The sequence below is a fragment of the Curcuma longa genome, chromosome 11 (assembly GCF_044706935.1).
Source record: "Curcuma longa cultivar G26 ecotype Majalengka, Jawa Barat chromosome 11, ITB_CL_G26_1.1, whole genome shotgun sequence".
NCBI lineage: Eukaryota > Viridiplantae > Streptophyta > Magnoliopsida > Zingiberales > Zingiberaceae > Curcuma > Curcuma longa.
This window is the reverse complement of record NC_133871.1, coordinates 14,032,688-14,051,432: the sequence shown is the minus strand read 5'-3', so window position 1 is coordinate 14,051,432 and position 18,745 is coordinate 14,032,688. Positions and strand designations below refer to the sequence as shown.

The 18,745-nt window shown below is 39.1% G+C and overlaps 4 protein-coding genes across 4 annotated transcripts; all 4 read left to right on the top strand.

Annotated features, from left to right (window-relative positions):
* Positions 1–4,277: 4,277 nt before the first annotated feature.
* On the top strand, positions 4,278–5,782 carry LOC141839241 (benzyl alcohol O-benzoyltransferase-like). Its single transcript, XM_074726947.1, has one exon. The coding sequence runs from the start codon at positions 4,317–4,319 to the stop codon at positions 5,673–5,675; it is 1,359 nt and encodes a 452-aa protein (XP_074583048.1). The 5' UTR covers positions 4,278–4,316; the 3' UTR covers positions 5,676–5,782.
* A 796-nt stretch (positions 5,783–6,578) lies between these two features.
* On the top strand, positions 6,579–12,349 carry LOC141841617 (uncharacterized). Its single transcript, XM_074729796.1, has 8 exons — positions 6,579–6,684; positions 7,670–7,795; positions 8,702–8,898; positions 9,468–9,607; positions 10,663–10,765; positions 10,868–11,377; positions 11,493–11,830; positions 11,922–12,349. The coding sequence occupies exons 3-8, from the start codon at positions 8,742–8,744 to the stop codon at positions 12,078–12,080; spliced, it is 1,407 nt and encodes a 468-aa protein (XP_074585897.1). The 5' UTR covers positions 6,579–6,684; positions 7,670–7,795; positions 8,702–8,741; the 3' UTR covers positions 12,081–12,349.
* An 856-nt stretch (positions 12,350–13,205) lies between these two features.
* LOC141836846 (uncharacterized) lies at positions 13,206–14,193 on the top strand. The gene is made up of 4 exons (XM_074724311.1): positions 13,206–13,263; positions 13,343–13,780; positions 13,852–13,882; positions 13,962–14,193. The coding sequence occupies exons 1-4, from the start codon at positions 13,206–13,208 to the stop codon at positions 14,191–14,193; spliced, it is 759 nt and encodes a 252-aa protein (XP_074580412.1).
* Positions 14,194–15,574: 1,381 nt separating this feature from the next.
* LOC141839454 (chlorophyll a-b binding protein 40, chloroplastic-like) lies at positions 15,575–16,569 on the top strand. Its single transcript, XM_074727199.1, has one exon. The coding sequence runs from the start codon at positions 15,638–15,640 to the stop codon at positions 16,439–16,441; it is 804 nt and encodes a 267-aa protein (XP_074583300.1). The 5' UTR covers positions 15,575–15,637; the 3' UTR covers positions 16,442–16,569.
* Positions 16,570–18,745: the final 2,176 nt, after the last annotated feature.

The window sequence follows — 18,745 nt, the reverse complement described above, 5'->3', positions numbered from 1 at the left end:
TTAAATGGAATTGTTGTCGTTTATGAGTCAGCGTCGGCGTATAGTAGCGGTGGCGAATCTGCTAAACCCTATCAGAAATTAACTGGATATATATGAAATTATCATCATCATCACATATATACTTCTTAGTCCAAACAAAGGCAAAATTCTCTAAACTGAAAGGAAAATTTATAGAACACCAAAAAGTATTTTGCAAGCAAAGGACACAATGAATTTTTTCTAATTAATTGATTTATGGGAACAAATTAAAAGGATATACATAACTTTCCAAAAGGGGTGAACGCAATCCAATGTAAACAAAGTAGATTCCGAATGCTGCAAAAGCAATTTGACATAGAAAATTAAAGATAAGGAAGGCTGCTTTTCAATTCCTTTCGGTAGGAGAATCTCAAAATGTTGGATATATAGTTTTAAATTTGATCCTCTCATTAAATTTTAGGAAGAAAAACATTTGATTACACCATCCAAAATAAAATAAAATAAAATAAAATCATCCGAGTTGTCTTTTTTCTTTCTCTTGGATCATTTTAAACATAAAAACTTTAAAAGAAATACAGTTTTATTTAACAATTGCTAGCTTTAAAAACTCATCATTGTGCAAGATCATCAAAATATTTTTTAAAAAATATAATAAAAATTAAAAACTTTAAGAAAACATCCAGAATGAGATACAATAATATTTATTGAGGGTAAATAAATTGAGCTCTGATTGTAATTAAACTGGGGCAAAATACTTACATTAAGAGGCAAAAGCAACATGTAGCTATATATATATATATACGTTCGATTGGAGGAGGTGGCGACGAAATTCATGGATCAAAAGAGGGTGAATCAGTTATGAATATAATTTACTGAGGAACAACATTGTAATTAATTAAGCTCCGATCCAACTCAGTGGCCATGCAGCATGAATGGTTAACGTTACTGCATGGTAACCATGGGAACCATTTAATTTAATTTAATTCGACGACGAAAATAAGAAAATTTCAGATAACATGTATGTTATGTACGTAGTTGACATGAAATGTCAGAGCGAGGATCGATGTTTTGGAAAATTACTATACAATTGTCCTTTGAGGAAAGAAGTCGTCAGTCATCGAACTCTAGACCTGCATGCCGGAACTAATTAATCAACATGCCGATATTTATGGATCTGGTTTAACGTACGGATCCAATCTTTAACGCAGCCAGTCCCCAATGAATCGGCAAATCGACACGTTCGATTGTCGTTGCCGATTTGAATCAACGCGGGATTTGATAGCCGGTTCATTAAAAACAATACTTTTAAAAAAATTATTTAGATTTTTAATTATAAATTTTTATATAAAAAAATTAATAGTGTGATTCAATATTAATCAACTTATTCTACCTCTTTATTAAAATTAATTTTTTAATTTATTTATCTTGAATATTCTATCTTTTTATTAAAAATTAATTTATAATCTTTTTTTAAATTCTTTTATATGAAATTATTCTACCTTTAAATTATTAAATTTATTAATTTCATTTAATTCTCTTAATTACTTATTAGTTTTATTTTATCATTTTATTCATTCAATATTGAATTTATAAAAATTAATTGACTTATATGATATATCTAATAATAAATTTATTAAAAATATATAATTTATTTAATAATAAAATTATATATATAATGAATATTATTATCAACCCTATAAAATTAATTAAAAGATATAACATTTATGTTATATATCTTAGTACTAAAATATGATAATATTAATTTTAGATTAAAAAATTATTAGTATAAAAAATAAAAATAATTTAAGATTTAGAATAATATTCTTCTCGATCGGGTTGCTTTCTACTTTTTGCGAGCTTAAATATTAATGATTGAGCAATAGTTATGAAAATAATAGAAGAAATATAATTTTTAAAGAGGCAATGTAGAAGATTTTAATATTGAGCTAACAAATTACGTGGCTTTAATTTACCTTTATCATAATGGAATACATAGACAAGTATAAATTTTTTAAAAATATTTTTCTATTTTTATAATATTTTAAAAAATAAAATAATAATAATTTTGAACGGTCTTAAATTGTGAATTGAATTATATAATCAACGATTTTGAACTGTGAAATCTAACTACTCTAGATGATTAAAATTAAGAATTAATATTTTTAAAAATGTTGAATTGAAGATTTCGAACCGTCGAATCATCATTGTCTGGTTTACATGGATCATATCTTCATTCACATTTATGCATTAATTTCACAAGCCACCAAGAGACATGTCACGTCTCTAAATTAGCATGAATATTTAATCCATAGTGCTCTCTGCACGCCTAAAAAAATAGAATGAAATTGTTTCCTAAACTTCATCGTCTGTTTGTTCACATATGCATTAGTGGATTCAACGGTGAAGGACCCACAATCCTTGGATTCATATGGGGAAGATTATATGTTTAATTTGTTCACATCAAAATCTAATGAAGAAATCTCCTAGCTAGCTAGGGTACTTCGTATTGATTATATATGTCATAAATAGATTATTTTTGGATCAAATTTAATTATCTCGATTAATCATAGTCTCATATTGTGTCATATTGTTAATTCTAATAGTTTCCTAAATATCACTAGCCGAGACATCTCGATATATTATAACTTTCTAAACCATACCATATATATTCATTCACGAGAACTAGCATTACATATATAGAGATTTATTTGTATTAATCTGTCAAATATCTAGATGAGTAGTTATCTATATACTATATATAAACCATCAAATCGGTTATGATATTAGTTTTAAATTATCTTTATTTTGACCTAAACCAAACATTCATTATAAAAATCATCAAATAACATATATTCAACATAGATAATTATATTATTTATAAAATCAAGCCAATGATTATATGCATGTGCAGCTTCGATTTCTTTCAGTCATTCATTTCTAATATGTGTAATGAGTGCTGCCATGAACGGCCAAGATCAAATCTCAGCTAAACTTAAACTGTGTTGTATTTTCGTTATGTATATATAAATAAATATATATGGCAGTTATCGTACAGTGTAAGGTTCTTAGTAGTTACCGAGAAAGAGGGCTAGCTTGTGCCAAATAGCTGCAGGATCAGGATCCTCGACTTCTTTTTCTCAGTATTGGGCGTGCTTCTTCTCCTCCAATGACTTGCAATAAATTAATAATCTTGACTTGTATAGGTTGCAAACCATCCAACAGTGTGAATCTTCCAGAATATGTCTATCGATCAGTCTTACTTTGTGAACAAAAAGAAAAACAAATTAAAAAGTATCAGTTCTAATCTCCTTCGCCTTCTCCTTCAATTTCTGGGAGACATATCACATCTCCTTCTCTCTATCCTTAAACGTTTTTTTAATGATGGTTGAGTATTTTTTTTTACTGGCCTTTGAACTTTGACCTTTGACGAGTCAAGAATCATATCAATAGTGATAAAAGAAAGAAAAAGAGCCACAAGTTCTCACTGATATTTAATAACACGAAACTTCGCCACAATAACTACCACACATTAATATTCACTACAATTATATTCTTGTGAGAAAACAAATTAATAAAAGGAGCACTAAAAGCATGGTACACGAAACGGCCCGGTCCCCAATTTTGTCTTTTTCCTAGTCATTACCATCAACGTAACTACCACAAACGTGAGACATGGCTAACGCGTTTTATAACTCTCAATAATATATATATACATAATACATCAGCTAGCACTCATTATATTTCATTTAGTTAATTAAATTAAATGCACAAAGCTTACTTTTCACTTGTGAATTGTAGGGAAATTAAAGAGTTGGTGCATGCGTTCAAACAGCGCAAGAGTGAACGCTAGCTAATACTGGTCTTCTTTTTAATTTTAATTTTAATTTTATTATTGGTTTAATATAATTCTTAATTCCTCTTTTCAGAAATACAGACGCGCATAGGCATAGCCTACCTACCGGGCGACCAGATCTTCTTTCTCAAGTCTGCAAGATTCCAAGTCAAACGCTAGTGACAAATGGAAATTAGAGAGCTTGATTAGCCTGAGAAATCCATAAATTAAGACCCTGCAGGTATTTGGCACAATCCTTCTCAGTAATTCATACGAATCTTCCCCGGCCCCCATAATTAACATTCAACATGAAGTCAGTCATGATATAATTAACCATAATAATAATTAATATCAAAGATCGATTAATCGGAAAAATACTGATAGAAAGTTTAGTTCGACGACCCAGCAATGGATATAAATAGGGCTGGCAACCCTGTTTCCAAGAGCAAATCACAGAGCAGAGCAGAGTAGTTTCAAAGCTATTGCAATAATTACTCGATCTGCCATGGCATCCTCCTCTCTCAGCTTCACCGTCCGCCGCCAAGAACCCATTCTGGTGGCCCCTGCAGCCGCCACCCCTCACGAGTTCAAGCGCCTCTCCAACGTGGACGACCAGGATGGCCTGCGGTTCCACATCCCGATTATCCAATTCTACGGCAATCACCCTTCCATGGCAGGACGCGACCCCGGGAAGGTGATCCGGGAGGCTTTGTCCAGGGCGCTCGTCTTCTACTACCCCTTCGCCGGCCGGCTGAGGGAGACGGAGGGGAGGAAGTTGGTGGTGGAGTGCACCGGGGAGGGCGTGTTGTTCGTCGAGGCCGACGCGGATGTCCGTCTCGAGCAGTTCGGCAACGCCCTGCAACCGCCCTTCCCCTGTTTGGAGGAGCTCCTCTGGAACGTCCCTGGCTCCGACGGCGTCCTCCATTGCCCGTTGCTCTTGATCCAGATCACGCGCTTGCTCTGCGGCGGCTTCGTCTTCGCGCTTCGCCTCAACCACACCATGTCCGACGCGCCCGGCCTCGTCCAGTTCATGAACGCCGTTGCGGAGCTGGCTCGAGGGGCTGCCGCTCCTTCCATGGCTCCGGTGTGGGCGCGTGAGATACTGGAGGAGCGGCAACCTCCCAAGGTCACGTGCCTTCACCGTGAGTATGAAGACGTCGCCGGCACAATCGTCCCCTTTGACGATATGGTGCACCACTCCTTCTTCTTCGGCGAGGCCGAGGTGGCTGCGCTCAGGCGGTGCGTGCCGCCGCACCTCCGCAACAGCTCCACCTTCGAGATCCTCACCGCCTGCCTCTGGAAGTGCCGTACCGTCGCCATCGGGGCCGCCGCCGACGAGGAGGTCCGGATGATCTGCATTGTCAACGCCCGCGGCAAGGCCGGCCTGGACCTCCCGGCTGGGTACTATGGGAACGCCTTCGCGTTCTCGGTGGCGGTATCTACGGCGGGGAAACTGAGCGCCAACCCCATTGGCTACGCGCTGGACCTGATCAAGAAGGCCAAGTCAAGGGTGACCGACGAGTACATGAGGTCGCTGGCGGACCTGATGGTGCTGCGGGGGCGGCCCCACTTCACGGTGGTGCGGTCGTACCTGGTCTCCGACGTGACTCGAGCAGGGTTCGAGGACGTGGACTTCGGGTGGGGGAAGGCGGCGTACGGAGGTCCGGCAAAGGGTGGCGTCGGAGCCATCCCCGGAGTGGCGAGCTTCTACATACCTTTCAGGAACGGGATCGTTGTTCCAGTGTGTTTACCAGGCCCCGCCATGGACAAGTTGGTACAAGCAATGAATAGCCTGATCGGGGAGGACTACAAAGAGCCAAAGGACCAACAGCGACAGGGCACCTTCATTGCCTCTGCCCTTTGAGCTAGCTCAATTATTTTCTCGATCGTCTTCTTCTTGCATGCATCAATAGGTAGTGGACTGTCGATCTATCGATATATCAGATAAAAAATAATTTGGATTTGTACGTATGTATTTATTGATGAATATGGCCGGGACCATGTCAGTGTGCGGCAGATAATAAATTGAAACAAATAAATTAAATAGCTCGTTTTGCTGGTTAGCTAGCTAGAGTGAAGTCTGACATCTGAATGAACTCTTAAGTTCTTAACTAATCACATGCTAAATAGATGCTACCTCATCCGTTTCATAGTAATAAGATGGAATGAATGTCTGAATACGAAATGAAATGAAATGAACAGAATGGGGAAGGAGATTTTGTTCACGAGTTGCATCGATGAAAAAGGAGATTCTGTTGGAGTTTGTATCTCTACATTGAGATCATGGAATAATAATTCAGCGTGGACTTGTTTTCCCTTGTCTACTCTCTCCGTTGCTTATTTTGTTATATCTCAATTTGACTGACTTTCAGCTAACAATAAATATAAACACCATGGACGAGGAAAGAGAGTACCACATGGGACTCCTGCATCTTCGAATTGGCTTCCGCAGCCGACGCGTGTCCACCCATATCGTAACTTCCCAAGGACCGGGCACGAGTCGATATATCATCGGATACTGCGCCAGGGCGCACTCACCCCGGATCGCGTGCGCGCGGCGGCGGTGCCTTGGATTTCCTCGTGCTCTCCCACGTGCAGGGCGACACGCTGCTGAGTCGGCCCGCAGTAGTCCACGCGTCGCCAAGTTAGCGGCTGGTTGAAACGGCCCACGCCGCATCTTGGCCGTCTATTCGTGGTCCCCGGGATCGTATCGCCGTCGTTTTATATAGCGGAGGAGACCACGGTCTCCAGCCCCGCTCCTCTTTTGCTCGACTCACAATCCCTCCTCTCTCTCTCTCTCTCTGTATCTCCAATTCTGGTTTTCCTCGAGGTGTAGAGAGGGCGAGAGCGGGCAGCGAGCTCGGATTTTTTTTGTGAGTGTTCGTTCTCCCTTGCTCTTCTAATCTTTCTTTCTCGTTCCCCTTTTCCAGTGGCTCCAATTGATGCACGTTCTGTTTGTTTTTGCTGCTGCCGGATTCACTTTTTGTTTTTGAAGTTTCTTTATGGATTTTTCCTGCGATGTTTCTTATTTCGTAACATAGTCGATGGAATTTGACTCCGATTTGGGTAATTCTGGTCCAGCCACTGTGTTATTGCAAGTGCGCCTGTGCCCAGTCTCTTGACGTCTTGAATCTTGTTGTAGAGAAACGGGCTCGGTTTGCTGATGATAAATTTTGTGGCTTTCTTATCTGGGTCTTCTGTTGATGATCTTCCCCCATTCGCTGGACTGATTTTGGTGTTCAAATTGGGTTTTGGTTCTGCTTGCTGATGTTAACTATATCGTTAGGGTTTACCCTAACTTTGTTTTTTTTACCGCTTTAGTTATTGCTATTCCTTAAATACCAGAATATAATTTTTGGAAATAGATTCATTATCATCTTAGCACTGCCAAGGTTTACTGTTAAACTTACGATGATATGTCAGCTGATCCGATCAGTAATAATTATATAGAGATCTTAACATTTCTTGGTTTGACTAGTCGATGATTAATTTCTTCACAAAGTTGTTCAGAAATTTGTACTATGGTAGTAAACCCCTTCTTATATCTTGTTGTGGAAGCTAAAGAACTAAACCATATTATTTGAAATTTGTGAACATACTCTGGTGAGTTATGACACCAATTAGAACACCAACATCAGCACCGATTGTCTGCTTTTGTGATGTTTTTATCTTGTTAGGATGGGTTTTAGAAAGCGTACTCTCATATAATGGCAACTCTAAAAGTACAAACTAACTCTTTTTTTAGATATATACAAGATCTAGGTTTTTATGGAAAATACAAATATTTGCTTTTAGTTTATAAATATTGGTTTTCTATTGGTTTGTATTCTTAACCACACATTGTTACCATGAGTCCAGGTAAATATCCAGATTCCAGACCCAAGTGGAAGGTTTATTGAGAGGAGAGCAGCGTGACACAAGGCAATTGCAGCATCTTTCTTCTTTTCTAAAGAAGGATAACTTCTGCCTGCACTGATTTTTATTGTATGTACAGTCACAATAACTCGAGCTCCTTTTGCATTTTAGCTTTTTGTTTGTTTATTCATATAGCTATGCTATTGTTTTGGGTTACATGATTTATTGATAGTAAGCTAACCGATTCATTGGAAAAATAGTCCTACAACTTTATAATCTATCAAGTGTTCTGCTTTTAGTGGTGGGTTGGTATCATCTTTACTATTTTCCATGTAAGTTCATGTAAGAGGATAAGTCTGTTAAACATTATATAAATGCAGAAGCCGTATTTTTCTTTCTATTTCTATGCTGCAACAAACTATTCAAGTCGTGTGAATCTGTGGAATTTCCTGAAATCAAAGATTCTTTCTGTTAAGTGGTCATGTAGTCAAGTAATTGTAGCTTACTATTTCTAAGATTCTAATTTCGAAAGTTTACACTAAAAAGATAGTTTGGTTTGTACAACTTACTGATGCTTACAGTTGAATAGGAGCCAAAATTATGGCAGGTTTGAGCCCCAACTTGGCAAGTAATAATATCTTGATCATCGATAAATAATTTCTTCATGTGCCATTATTGGCATCATGTTATGATCCAAAGTTGTCATAAGTAATATTCAATGTAGAAGCTTACAAAAATCTTACTGTATTGTCCACTGATAACTGTTCTATTGAATTCAATTAAAAATTCAAAGATGGAATATGTTGTTTTCTTCTTTCAAATCACGTGTAAAATTTCCTGATTTTGCCTGGTGGTGTTGTTTGTTTCTTGTCAGGAGGGGTACATCTCCTTCCATTTAAAAAAATGTAATTTATCAATTGTTCTAACCTGATTTAATTTTTGGTTAGTCCTATTCATATGTTGATGAGCATGTTAATGTTAATCCTACATTTTGTTTATTTTTTTCCCTAATGCCTCATGCCTTTCTGCGTGTAGTTTATGTTCAAGTTGAACTCTAGTACATATTGTAGCTCAAATGCCAGCATTGAGCATGAAGAGAAAGTCAAACGAGGGATGTCTAAGATTGCACAGTGTTCATGCTCGCCAAAAGTTAACCAGGAGATCAGAAATTTTTTCTTCTCAGATCAATACAGAGGTAGAAACTTCTGATCAATGTTTCCAAGATAATGATGGTGAGTGATGTTATACTTGCCAAGACCTGTCTTGCGTAATTTGCCTTTTCATTTCTGTCCTTTAATGCGTTGAATTCTGTCATCCCTTTTGAATTAATTAACTGAGAGTTCCTCTTTTCCCTATTTATTACTCGAACTGAGAGGAAAAACAAAACAAACAAAAATCAAGGTTAATGCCTGTACATTTGTTTTCGAAGGTTGGAAAATATGTTACTATTCAATCTCTTTGAATCATCCACGACTTTGATACACCAGCAATTGTCCCATTGCTTGGGCCCCTGACTGTTCTCTAGCTCTAGAACCATCAGCTAATATGCTTTTGCTGAAAACATATGCTGCAGAATTTCCATTAATGTTAAGTTTTCTTTAATCGATGAGGTATTGTTATTGTGAACGATGGCATTTATGGTCATGTTTTACACCACTATTCAAATTTTGGTGCTTGGTGAATGTTTGATGAGCACATACCAGCAACAAGTTGTGTATCTTATGTTTGTGCATAAATCTTTTCATATAAGAGATATTTATTTGATGGCTAATTACTTTAATTTGAATTTTTAATGCTACAGGACAGCAGCATCCGAAGGAAATTGCTACTAGTACTGAGGAATCAGGGTGTCTCTCAAGGACAACAGAATCAGATGGAGCATCACCTCTATTTCTGAACTGGTCCTCATTATCAGCTGATGTTTTGTCCATTGAAACAATGGTATCTGTTTCTTTTTCTGAAACTATAATACGTATTCAATCCTTAGAATGACCAATTTCACTTGTTCTTCCCCTCCATTTCAAGCACTGCATTGTTCTATCTGAGTTTTTATCTAACCATCACCTTTCACATGGGAATTGCCACTTAAATAATTTTTGCACCCACCTATGTTTCTCTTTTGACTTCTCTTTGAGCTAACTTTTTTTAAAAATATATAAAAAAGCAATTATACACAACCATAAGTGTGTTAGATTCTTCCTTTGTGCTCCTGAGAAGGGTATGTTGGATAATCGAGGGAAATGGGTAGTCTAGTTGTCATGATATTCGTAGAGTCTAAGTTAGTTGAAGAGAGAAAATGTTGGAATTGTCTACACCAATCAGAGATATACAGCAACTCTTGTTGAACCAAGTTTGACCAGAAATAGATCCAAACTTCTGCCAATGATTATCTAGCTAGTCAGTTCCTGTTAACTTATCTGAAAATCTGTTACTCTTTTGTTTAGCAAGAGTTAGTGATTGAGAAACACAAACTAAACACTAGTTTCTATTCAATGAAAATATGTACCTCCGTTACTTCTTTGGTTTCTCAAACATTTTTACTCAAATCAGAAGAAAATAATTAAATGAAAATTGAAGATTATTTGGAGAACAGGCAGGCTTCTCATAAATTTTTACACAAATGAAAACAAAAGAATCTGCAGCGAATAAGTTTTAATTTATAAGTATCTATTTCTTTCCTAAGATAAAAGTTGGGAAAAAAGAGTTACAGGATAAAAATCTTGGTGCGATTACTCATTTTTTTCATTGGTTTTTATTAAGAACAAAATTGATGAAAATAACTTTTTGTTACATCCTTCGAGGGTTATAATTTTTTTTTATCAACTTCTAGAATTCATTTATGGAACATATGGCTTCTTAGAATTAAGCCTTATAGATGCTTTTTCTGTTGTTCCTATGCTTCTTAAGTTACTGCTACCTTTTCTTGTTTCTATTGTATGCAACTTTGGATTAGCCTATGTTAATTTTGTCTTGTGACTATTTATATCCACCTGCAGGGTTCACTAACAACACTGTTAACGTGTGAAGAGGAAACACTTTTCTCGCCCAATTTTGAGGATGGTGATTCACAGTTGAAAATAACTAATCACGGCGATGGAGGTTATTAAGCTCTTCATCCTTTTTTGCTACTCCAAATGACTCCAATTTTACTTACATTCATTCTCTTTGATCTTGTGGAGTAAAAGATTTTATTATATGCAGTTAAAAATGAAACTCCTGAATTGCCTAATCTGGTTGCGGATGAAGGTGATGATGGAAACAGTGGCCTGACTGATTATCAAGCTTGCAGTTTGTTGGATATCTGTTTCTCAGACACTGTTCCTTCTTTACCATTGGACAGTAGCATGGGATTTACAGATGTTTCTTTAAATCATTATGAACTCACTAATTCTGACATACTTTTTGACATGGCGGAGAAGTATGTGATGCTGCCATTTTTTGAGAAGACAATGGAAACCAGTGACATTTACAGTAATGAATCAATTGAAGAAATCATGTTGAACTCAGATGATGCATGCTTTTACTTAGCAACTCATCAAGAATTCAACATGAATTGTCTATCTGGTGATTTAGGAGAAACAGAATGCCTCAGTCCGCAGTTAGATTTCAGATCCTTGCATGATATACAGACAATTCCATCTAGTTGTCCTTTATTCCCGGAGAACGAAACACAGGAAAGGAAGCCCATAACTCTTGTGCTTGATTTAGACGGTAGAATACCAAATTTCTTTACCTTTTGTTTATCATTCTCCGCAATGTTATCAAATCATGTGCCTGAGATGCACTTTTCTCTACTTGACGTATCAAACTAATCTTTTATTTGCAGAAACTCTGGTTCATTCTTCTCTAGAGCACTGTGATGATGCAGATTTCACCTTTTCAGTTTTCTTTAACATGAAGAAGCATACGGTACATGTAAGGAGGCGACCATTCCTACAGATGTTCCTCGAGAGAGTAGCACAAATGTTCGAAATTGTTATTTTCACAGCCAGTCAAAGCATCTATGCTGCACAACTACTTGACATACTGGATCCAGAACAGAAAATATTTTCTAGGCGCATCTATCGTGAATCTTGTATGTTCGTGGATGGCTGCTATACGAAGGACCTAACTATCTTGGGAGTTGACCTAGCCAAAGTTGCCATAATAGACAATACTCCACAGGTAGAATTCCTTATCTCTATATCACAAGGGTTCCTAGACCTTCAAACGACCTTTTGCTTCTGACGCAGCTGTTTTGTTTTAAAATTTTCAGGTTTTCCACTTGCAAATTAATAACGGCATTCCAATTAAAAGTTGGTTTGATGATCCATCCGATCACGCTTTGATTCAGTTACTTCCTTTTCTTGAATCCCTAGTCGATGCCGAGGATGTTCGTCCAATTATTGCGAAGAAGTTTGGTAATAAACTGTAGTCTGCTTTTTGTTGGGGATGCCATTGTCTCCTCGTACTCATCACTTCAGCTTGCAGGCTCTCTTCTTCCTCGACCTTGTCACATTTATAGATTGCTAATTTATCCAAATAGTTTTTTTTTTTTTAATTTTTTTTCCTGTTCTCACGCTCAACAACAGGCAAAATTGTATCTAATTTATTACCCATTGAGCTGTATATTATGTTAAGACGCGGTTAGTGGCTTGAGAATTTTGTGGAGAAAATAAAAGTGTTTGTTTATACCACTTACAACCATTACGTGCAAACTTGTTTTATGCATCTCGAATACCAACCAATATCTAATGATTAATTACTAACTAGAGTCTCCTTCCAAGTTTACTATTGTCTGTCTGTCTGTCTATATGGTAGATTTATCAGACGCGATAGTTTGATTTAGGACGAATAGTTGTCTTGTAATAATAGTGCTAACGTAACTCATGTGTAACATGATTCTTCTATTCTTCTATACACGTACGATCTTCATCTAATAATCCCTCCGAGATCTGATCTTTGGTAAACAAACCAGTTGGACCAGCCAGCCAGCCAGCTTGCTGGCTTGCTTGATTTGATTTTAAACCACTGCCATAGATAGTCCATACGGTTACGACTTTAGACAGCAACAAACAAACAAGATCTTAGCTACCTACCAACTTAGAGTGAGACTACAAAAAGAGAGCAAGAAGCCGATCGAGAGAATCCAAATCCCAGCTATTCCAACATGATTTACTCCGATGCAAATGCAACAGCAAAAGCACCACCATATAGTAGAGGTTCCACCTCCACCACCGGCCGCCACCACCTCCCCTCCCCTCTCCTCCCTTTCCTCATCATCACAGCCATCATTACCCATCCCACACAAGAATCAAGAATGAAATCTTCACCTACAATCCCTCCCTATCCCCATCTTCCTCTCCTCTCCTCTCCTCAACTTTCCTTTCCATTCTTTTCTCCATCTCCCAAGTTTCCTCTTATTCTTCTTAACCTCGCCAAGGAACCTCCGATTCCTTCCTGTTATATATTTATTGCGAAGCCCCCTGTAATTGATCCCCTTTCCAACAGGCATGCAGCATAAGTACTGATGGCATGAGCCCTGTTAATTAAGAGAGAGATGGACGTGAGTCATGTCCAGTATCTGATCATCCTACTGGGATTCCTCTCCAGCTCTGGTTAGTTCAAGCTCACTGTTTTGAGTTCTTCCTTCATCAATTTATCAGTTCATAACGACATCTCTTCAATCCACGGCAGCACTTGAAGAACACACATTGCTGCAGTCTGCAAAAACCTTGCCTGAAATGGATGTCGTCACCCCAATAACCACAGTTCCGGTGGTCAATCCTGCCGCCACCACCACCACTCCTGTCTACAATCCATTTCCGACGATGACTCCTATCACGAATCCATATACAACACCAACGATGGTAACGCCGGCTTCTTCCTCGCTGGGGCAAAGCTGGTGTGTGGCGAGCCAAACTGCGTCCCAGACCGCGTTGCAGGTTGCTCTAGACTACGCCTGCGGATACGGCTGTGCAGATTGTGCAGTCATTCAAAAAGGCGGCAGCTGTTTCGATCCTGATACTGTTCGCGACCATGCGTCTTATGCCTTCAACGACTACTACCAGAGGAATCCTACCCCGACAAGCTGTGATTTTGGAGGAACAGCCATCATCACCAATGTGGATCCTAGTAAGTTGCTAGATACTCCGACAAATATGCTTCATCCTCTTTGCCAACCCTCATCTTGTTCAATCTGACAGGCACTTCAATATGCCATCATCGATCAACAAGGTAAACTTATGTATATCTATTACTTCGTTTGCGATTAGAGTTACGAAAAGGAGTTAACTCTGGCACTTTGCATTTGCAGCACAAGCTCCACTGTTCTCGACACAACTCATCCTTCTGGATCAGACGTTTATGGGTCATCTGTTCCTCCAACTAGAAGTAGCTCCACCTCAATCTCAAACAGCATATCATTGCTTCATATCTCCCTGATTTGTTTCATACTGTCTGTCACTCAAAACTTTTTTTGGCTAAGCAAGGAATTAAATAGAGTTGATGGCGGTTGTTTTGTCACACCAACTACAGAGTATTCGTAAGCAAAGAGGGCAAGGGATTCCCTGTTGGGATAACAATCTTATGCTACGAGGTGAGCATATATGAATTTGGAAAGCAAGTTCTTGCAATGCCATCACCTCGCAGAGGAAGTGTCATACGAAAATTTACTTTTGTTTTGTTAAAATAGATACACTATCGTTTTAGCATATTTTTGTATTGCGTTTTTTTGTACAGATTTTCAGATTGGTAAAGTTTGAGGAAGTAAAGAATATAATCTAACATGAGCTTGTAGACTTCTAAAAGAGTAGCTTGTTCAGACACAATCTGCTGATAAGGAAATAAAAAGAAGGGAACAATCTTCTTTTCTTGCCAATGGCAGATGCAGCAAAAAGAGTTGATTGATCACAAAGCTAGAGTTTCTTAGTGTAATGACTTCAACGTAACACAAATATTAGGAACGATCGAGGCTGGAGAGTCCATCTCGTTTTTAACACTTGGTTTCCATCAAACACAATCAATGGAAAGTCTGGTATAGATGAGTCGAGCTGCCTTGTCAACCAAAATGGTAGATCTGAATGGAATGCCTGGGTTCAAAAGGCTTCTCACTCATAATGCTGACATTTGAGAGACTCACGAAAGCTGACATTGAAGTCTTATATGAGCACCTCAACCCTCAAGATATATAGGGTGATCAGAAGTATATCTCAACTAATGCAAGTTTAAGAAGAACTAATGTTCTCACATTTACAAAGAAAATTCAAAACAGAAATATATAAAAAACACCATATCATTAATGATTCATTGATAATAATAAGCACTAACTTTAAATTAAGCTAAAATTTAAAATGTTCTTTAATATTTATTTTTAAAAGTATTTTTAAATAATAATAAAGTGTCTTTAAAGATTTTTATTCTGTTGCAAAGGTACCTTACATACATCAAGATATTTATTTTATTATTTAAAATTACTATTTAAACATTTTAATATTAATTAAAATTTAAATGATATTTTTAAAATAATAATAATAATAATAATAATAATAATTGTTGAAAAATTATTTTATAAGTTACCCTTTAAATTGAACTGAGTTACGGAGAGGGGCAATGTGTAATTTCCTAAAAAGGAATCAAGGACAGTGGGGCTAGTCCTAGCTTAAGAAAGATATCTTGATGCTAGAAATCATCTGAGTTTGAAACCCCAAAAATTTGGGGAATCCAATCAACAAAAGACACGAAAGATAGCAAAGCACACAACAATCTTTGTTGGTGTGATTCTCGGATAACCATCCGCCACGTTTGCTACAAAGATCTCACCCCGTCATAGCACCCAGCCAATGAGGGAAGAGATACAGATTCCACAAGATAAGCAGAAGCCAGGTGGCCTTGGGCTTTAAAACGACGCCCCAATTCCAATTCCAATTCCACTTCCAAACGCAGCAGAAGCCTTTGATCGATCGAGCACCTCTCCGTCATCAATCTGCTCAAATGGCTTCCACCATGGCGCTCTCCTCCCCATCCTTCGTCGGCAAGCCAGTCAAGCTCGCCCCCTCTCTATCCGACGGCCTTGGCGGCGGCGGCAGATTCACCATGCGGAAGACCGGCGGACGACCCAAGCCAGCGGTGTCGGGGAGCCCCTGGTACGGCCCCGACCGCGTCAAGTATCTCGGCCCCTTCTCCGGCGAGCCCCCGTCCTACCTCACTGGCGAATTCCCCGGCGACTACGGGTGGGACACAGCCGGCCTCTCCGCTGATCCTGAGACGTTCGCCAAGAACCGGGAGCTGGAGGTGATCCATTGTCGGTGGGCCATGCTGGGCGCGCTGGGCTGCGTCTTTCCGGAGCTCCTCTCCCGCAACGGCGTCAAATTCGGCGAGGCGGTTTGGTTCAAAGCCGGGTCGCAGATCTTCTCCGAGGGCGGGCTCGATTACCTCGGCAACCCGAGCCTGATCCACGCTCAGAGCATCCTGGCCATATGGGCGTCCCAAGTGGTGTTGATGGGCGCTGTGGAGGGGTACCGTATTGCAGGCGGCCCGCTGGGGGAGGTGGTCGACCCGCTCTATCCCGGCGGGAGCTTCGACCCGCTGGGGCTGGCCGACGACCCTGAGGCCTTCGCGGAGCTGAAGGTGAAGGAGATCAAGAACGGGCGTCTGGCCATGTTCTCCATGTTCGGCTTCTTCGTGCAGGCCATCGTCACCGGCAAGGGGCCGCTGGAAAACCTGGCAGACCATCTGGCCGACCCGGTGAACAACAACGCATGGGCCTACGCCACCAACTTCGTTCCCGGCAAATGAGAACGTACCGCCGTGTTGAGATTGTAAAGTCAGATGAGATATGTACATTAATTAATTAATTAATGTACCAATTGGAATTGGAATTGGAATTGGAATGTGTGAGCGAATGAAGAAATGGAAGTTTGTAAGTGACTCTGCTTTTGTACTTGATGTTTGACTGGCATGGTTAGCGTCAAGAGCATATAACTGCTACGTTGAAGCGATGAGGATGAGACATCAAAATCAGTCATCTTCTTGAAACTTGTTCATAGTCGCAAATCAAATTCGTCGCAAATTTGCGACAAAAATATTTTCGTCGCAAATCTGCGATGAAAATGATTCGTCGCGGATTTGCGACGAAAATAGAATTCGTCGCAAATTTGCGACGAATTTGGGGACGAATTTTAGTTTTCGTCGTAAATATTTGCAACGAAACGAAAAATTTTATCGCCAAGTTTGGCAACGACTTTAATTAATCTACTACTGCAACCGCAGGCCCAGGCCCAGGCCACAGGCCGTTGGGCAGACGCCAGTGATGCGCGATTTGAGCTGTTGATCTCTAATTTCGACCTATCCTCTTATCTTATTCTTCGTAGAAAACGTTCGGGAAGTAGGAAAAATTACGGACGACCGTGATAATCTGGTACGCATCTAACGGACAGGAGCTTCGCCGTCCTTTCCGCCCAGGACTGTTCGCATAGTTGCACCCTTCTGTCTTACAAAAATATCTGACATAAATAAAAGAGGGAAAAAATTTGATGTATAATAAACGATATAATAATATTTAAATAAATATAAACGGTTCCCATCTGACATTAGCATCAACCAACCTCCTCCTCGTTCCTACCCAATCCTCCCATCCTCCCAGTTGCTCCATTAATCACTCTTTTAGCATTCGATCCATCCTCCCTCTTACTCTTACAACTACTCTTAGAGCAGCGTTCCCGATCCATTCGATCTAGACGGTACGCAATCCTCCCATCCTCCCAGTTATTCCATTAATCACTTTTTTCTTGACCTCTATTTATCTTTTTTTTTTCTCGGCGATTTGAATAGTGCGACGGATCCGTGAGAAGAAGTTAGAATCAATCCCCGCCGGTGTGAAGAATCTGGTCATTCCGCTACGATCCATCTGCAGGTTCGATTTCTTTATCTTTTATGTTCTTTACGCTTCCCGACACTACAAAAAAACATTGATTTTGGGATGAATTTTGTGACGAATTTTTTAAAAAAAATTCATCGTAAAATATTCTGCGACGAATTCTTTTACGTTGCTATAAAGTCGTTGCCAAACTTGGCGATAAAATTTCTCGTTTCGTTGCAGATATTTGCGACGAAAACTAAAATTCGTCCTCAAATTCATCGCAGATTTACGACGAAAATCAAATTCGTCACAAATTTGCGACAAAAATATTTTTGTCGCAAATCTGCGATGAAAATGATTCGTCGCGAATTTGCGACGAAAATAGAATTCGTCGCAAATTTACGATGAATTTGGGGATGAATTTTAGTTTTCGTCGCAAATATCTGCAACGAAACGAGAAATTTTATCGCCAAGTTTGGCAACGACTTTAATTAATCTACTACTGCAACCGCAGGCCCAGGCCCAGGCCACACGCCGTTGGGCAGACGCCAGTGATGCGCGATTTGAGCTGCTAAGCTCTAATTTCGACCTATCCTCCTATCTTATTCTTCGTAGAAAACGTTTGGGAAGTAGGAAAAATTACGGACGACCGTGATAATCTGGTACGCATCTAACGGACAGGAGATTTGCCGTCCTTTCCGCCCAGGGCTGTTCGCATAGTTGCACCCTTCTGTAGGGGTGGGAAAAAATACTGAATTTTCGGTATACCGCAGATACCATACCAATATTTACCGTCCATATCGAAAATTTTGGTATACCGAAAATTTCGGTATGGTATAATACCGTATCGAATTTTTCGGTATCGGTATCGGTATGAAATTTTTATTTTTCGATATTTCGGTATACCAACATTTTCGGTATAATACCGTACCGAAATTATCAGTATACCAAAATTTTTAATATTTTCGGTGTAATATACCAAAAATTCGGTATATTCGGTATACCGAATTTTCGGTATACCGAAATTCCGATATACCGAATTTTCGGTATTGTAACGGTATAGATTTTTTTATGCCAAAATTTTCGGTACGGTATACGGTATCATATGCAAAATTCGGTATACCGTACCGACCCAGCCCTACCCTTCTGTCTTACAAAAATATCTGACATAAATAAAAGAGGGAAAAAATTTGATGTATAATAAACGATATAATAATATTTAATAAATATAAACGGTTCCC

Bases quoted from the DNA above. Each gene is read 5' to 3' on its own strand.
- LOC141839241 (XM_074726947.1), top strand. From the start codon at position 4,317: ATGGCATCCTCCTCTCTCAGCTTCACCGTCCGCCGCCAAGAACCCATT.
- LOC141841617 (XM_074729796.1), top strand. From the start codon at position 8,742: ATGCCAGCATTGAGCATGAAGAGAAAGTCAAACGAGGGATGTCTAAGA. The intron at 8,899-9,467 runs GTGAGTGATGTT...TTAATGCTACAG, and splicing joins ATGTTTCCAAGATAATGATG to GACAGCAGCATCCGAAGGAA. The intron at 11,831-11,921 runs GTAGAATTCCTT...TAAAATTTTCAG, and splicing joins TAATAGACAATACTCCACAG to GTTTTCCACTTGCAAATTAA.
- LOC141836846 (XM_074724311.1), top strand. From the start codon at position 13,206: ATGGACGTGAGTCATGTCCAGTATCTGATCATCCTACTGGGATTCCTC. The intron at 13,781-13,851 runs GTAAGTTGCTAG...TCAATCTGACAG, and splicing joins CATCACCAATGTGGATCCTA to GCACTTCAATATGCCATCAT. The intron at 13,883-13,961 runs GTAAACTTATGT...TTGCATTTGCAG, and splicing joins TGCCATCATCGATCAACAAG to CACAAGCTCCACTGTTCTCG.
- LOC141839454 (XM_074727199.1), top strand. From the start codon at position 15,638: ATGGCTTCCACCATGGCGCTCTCCTCCCCATCCTTCGTCGGCAAGCCA.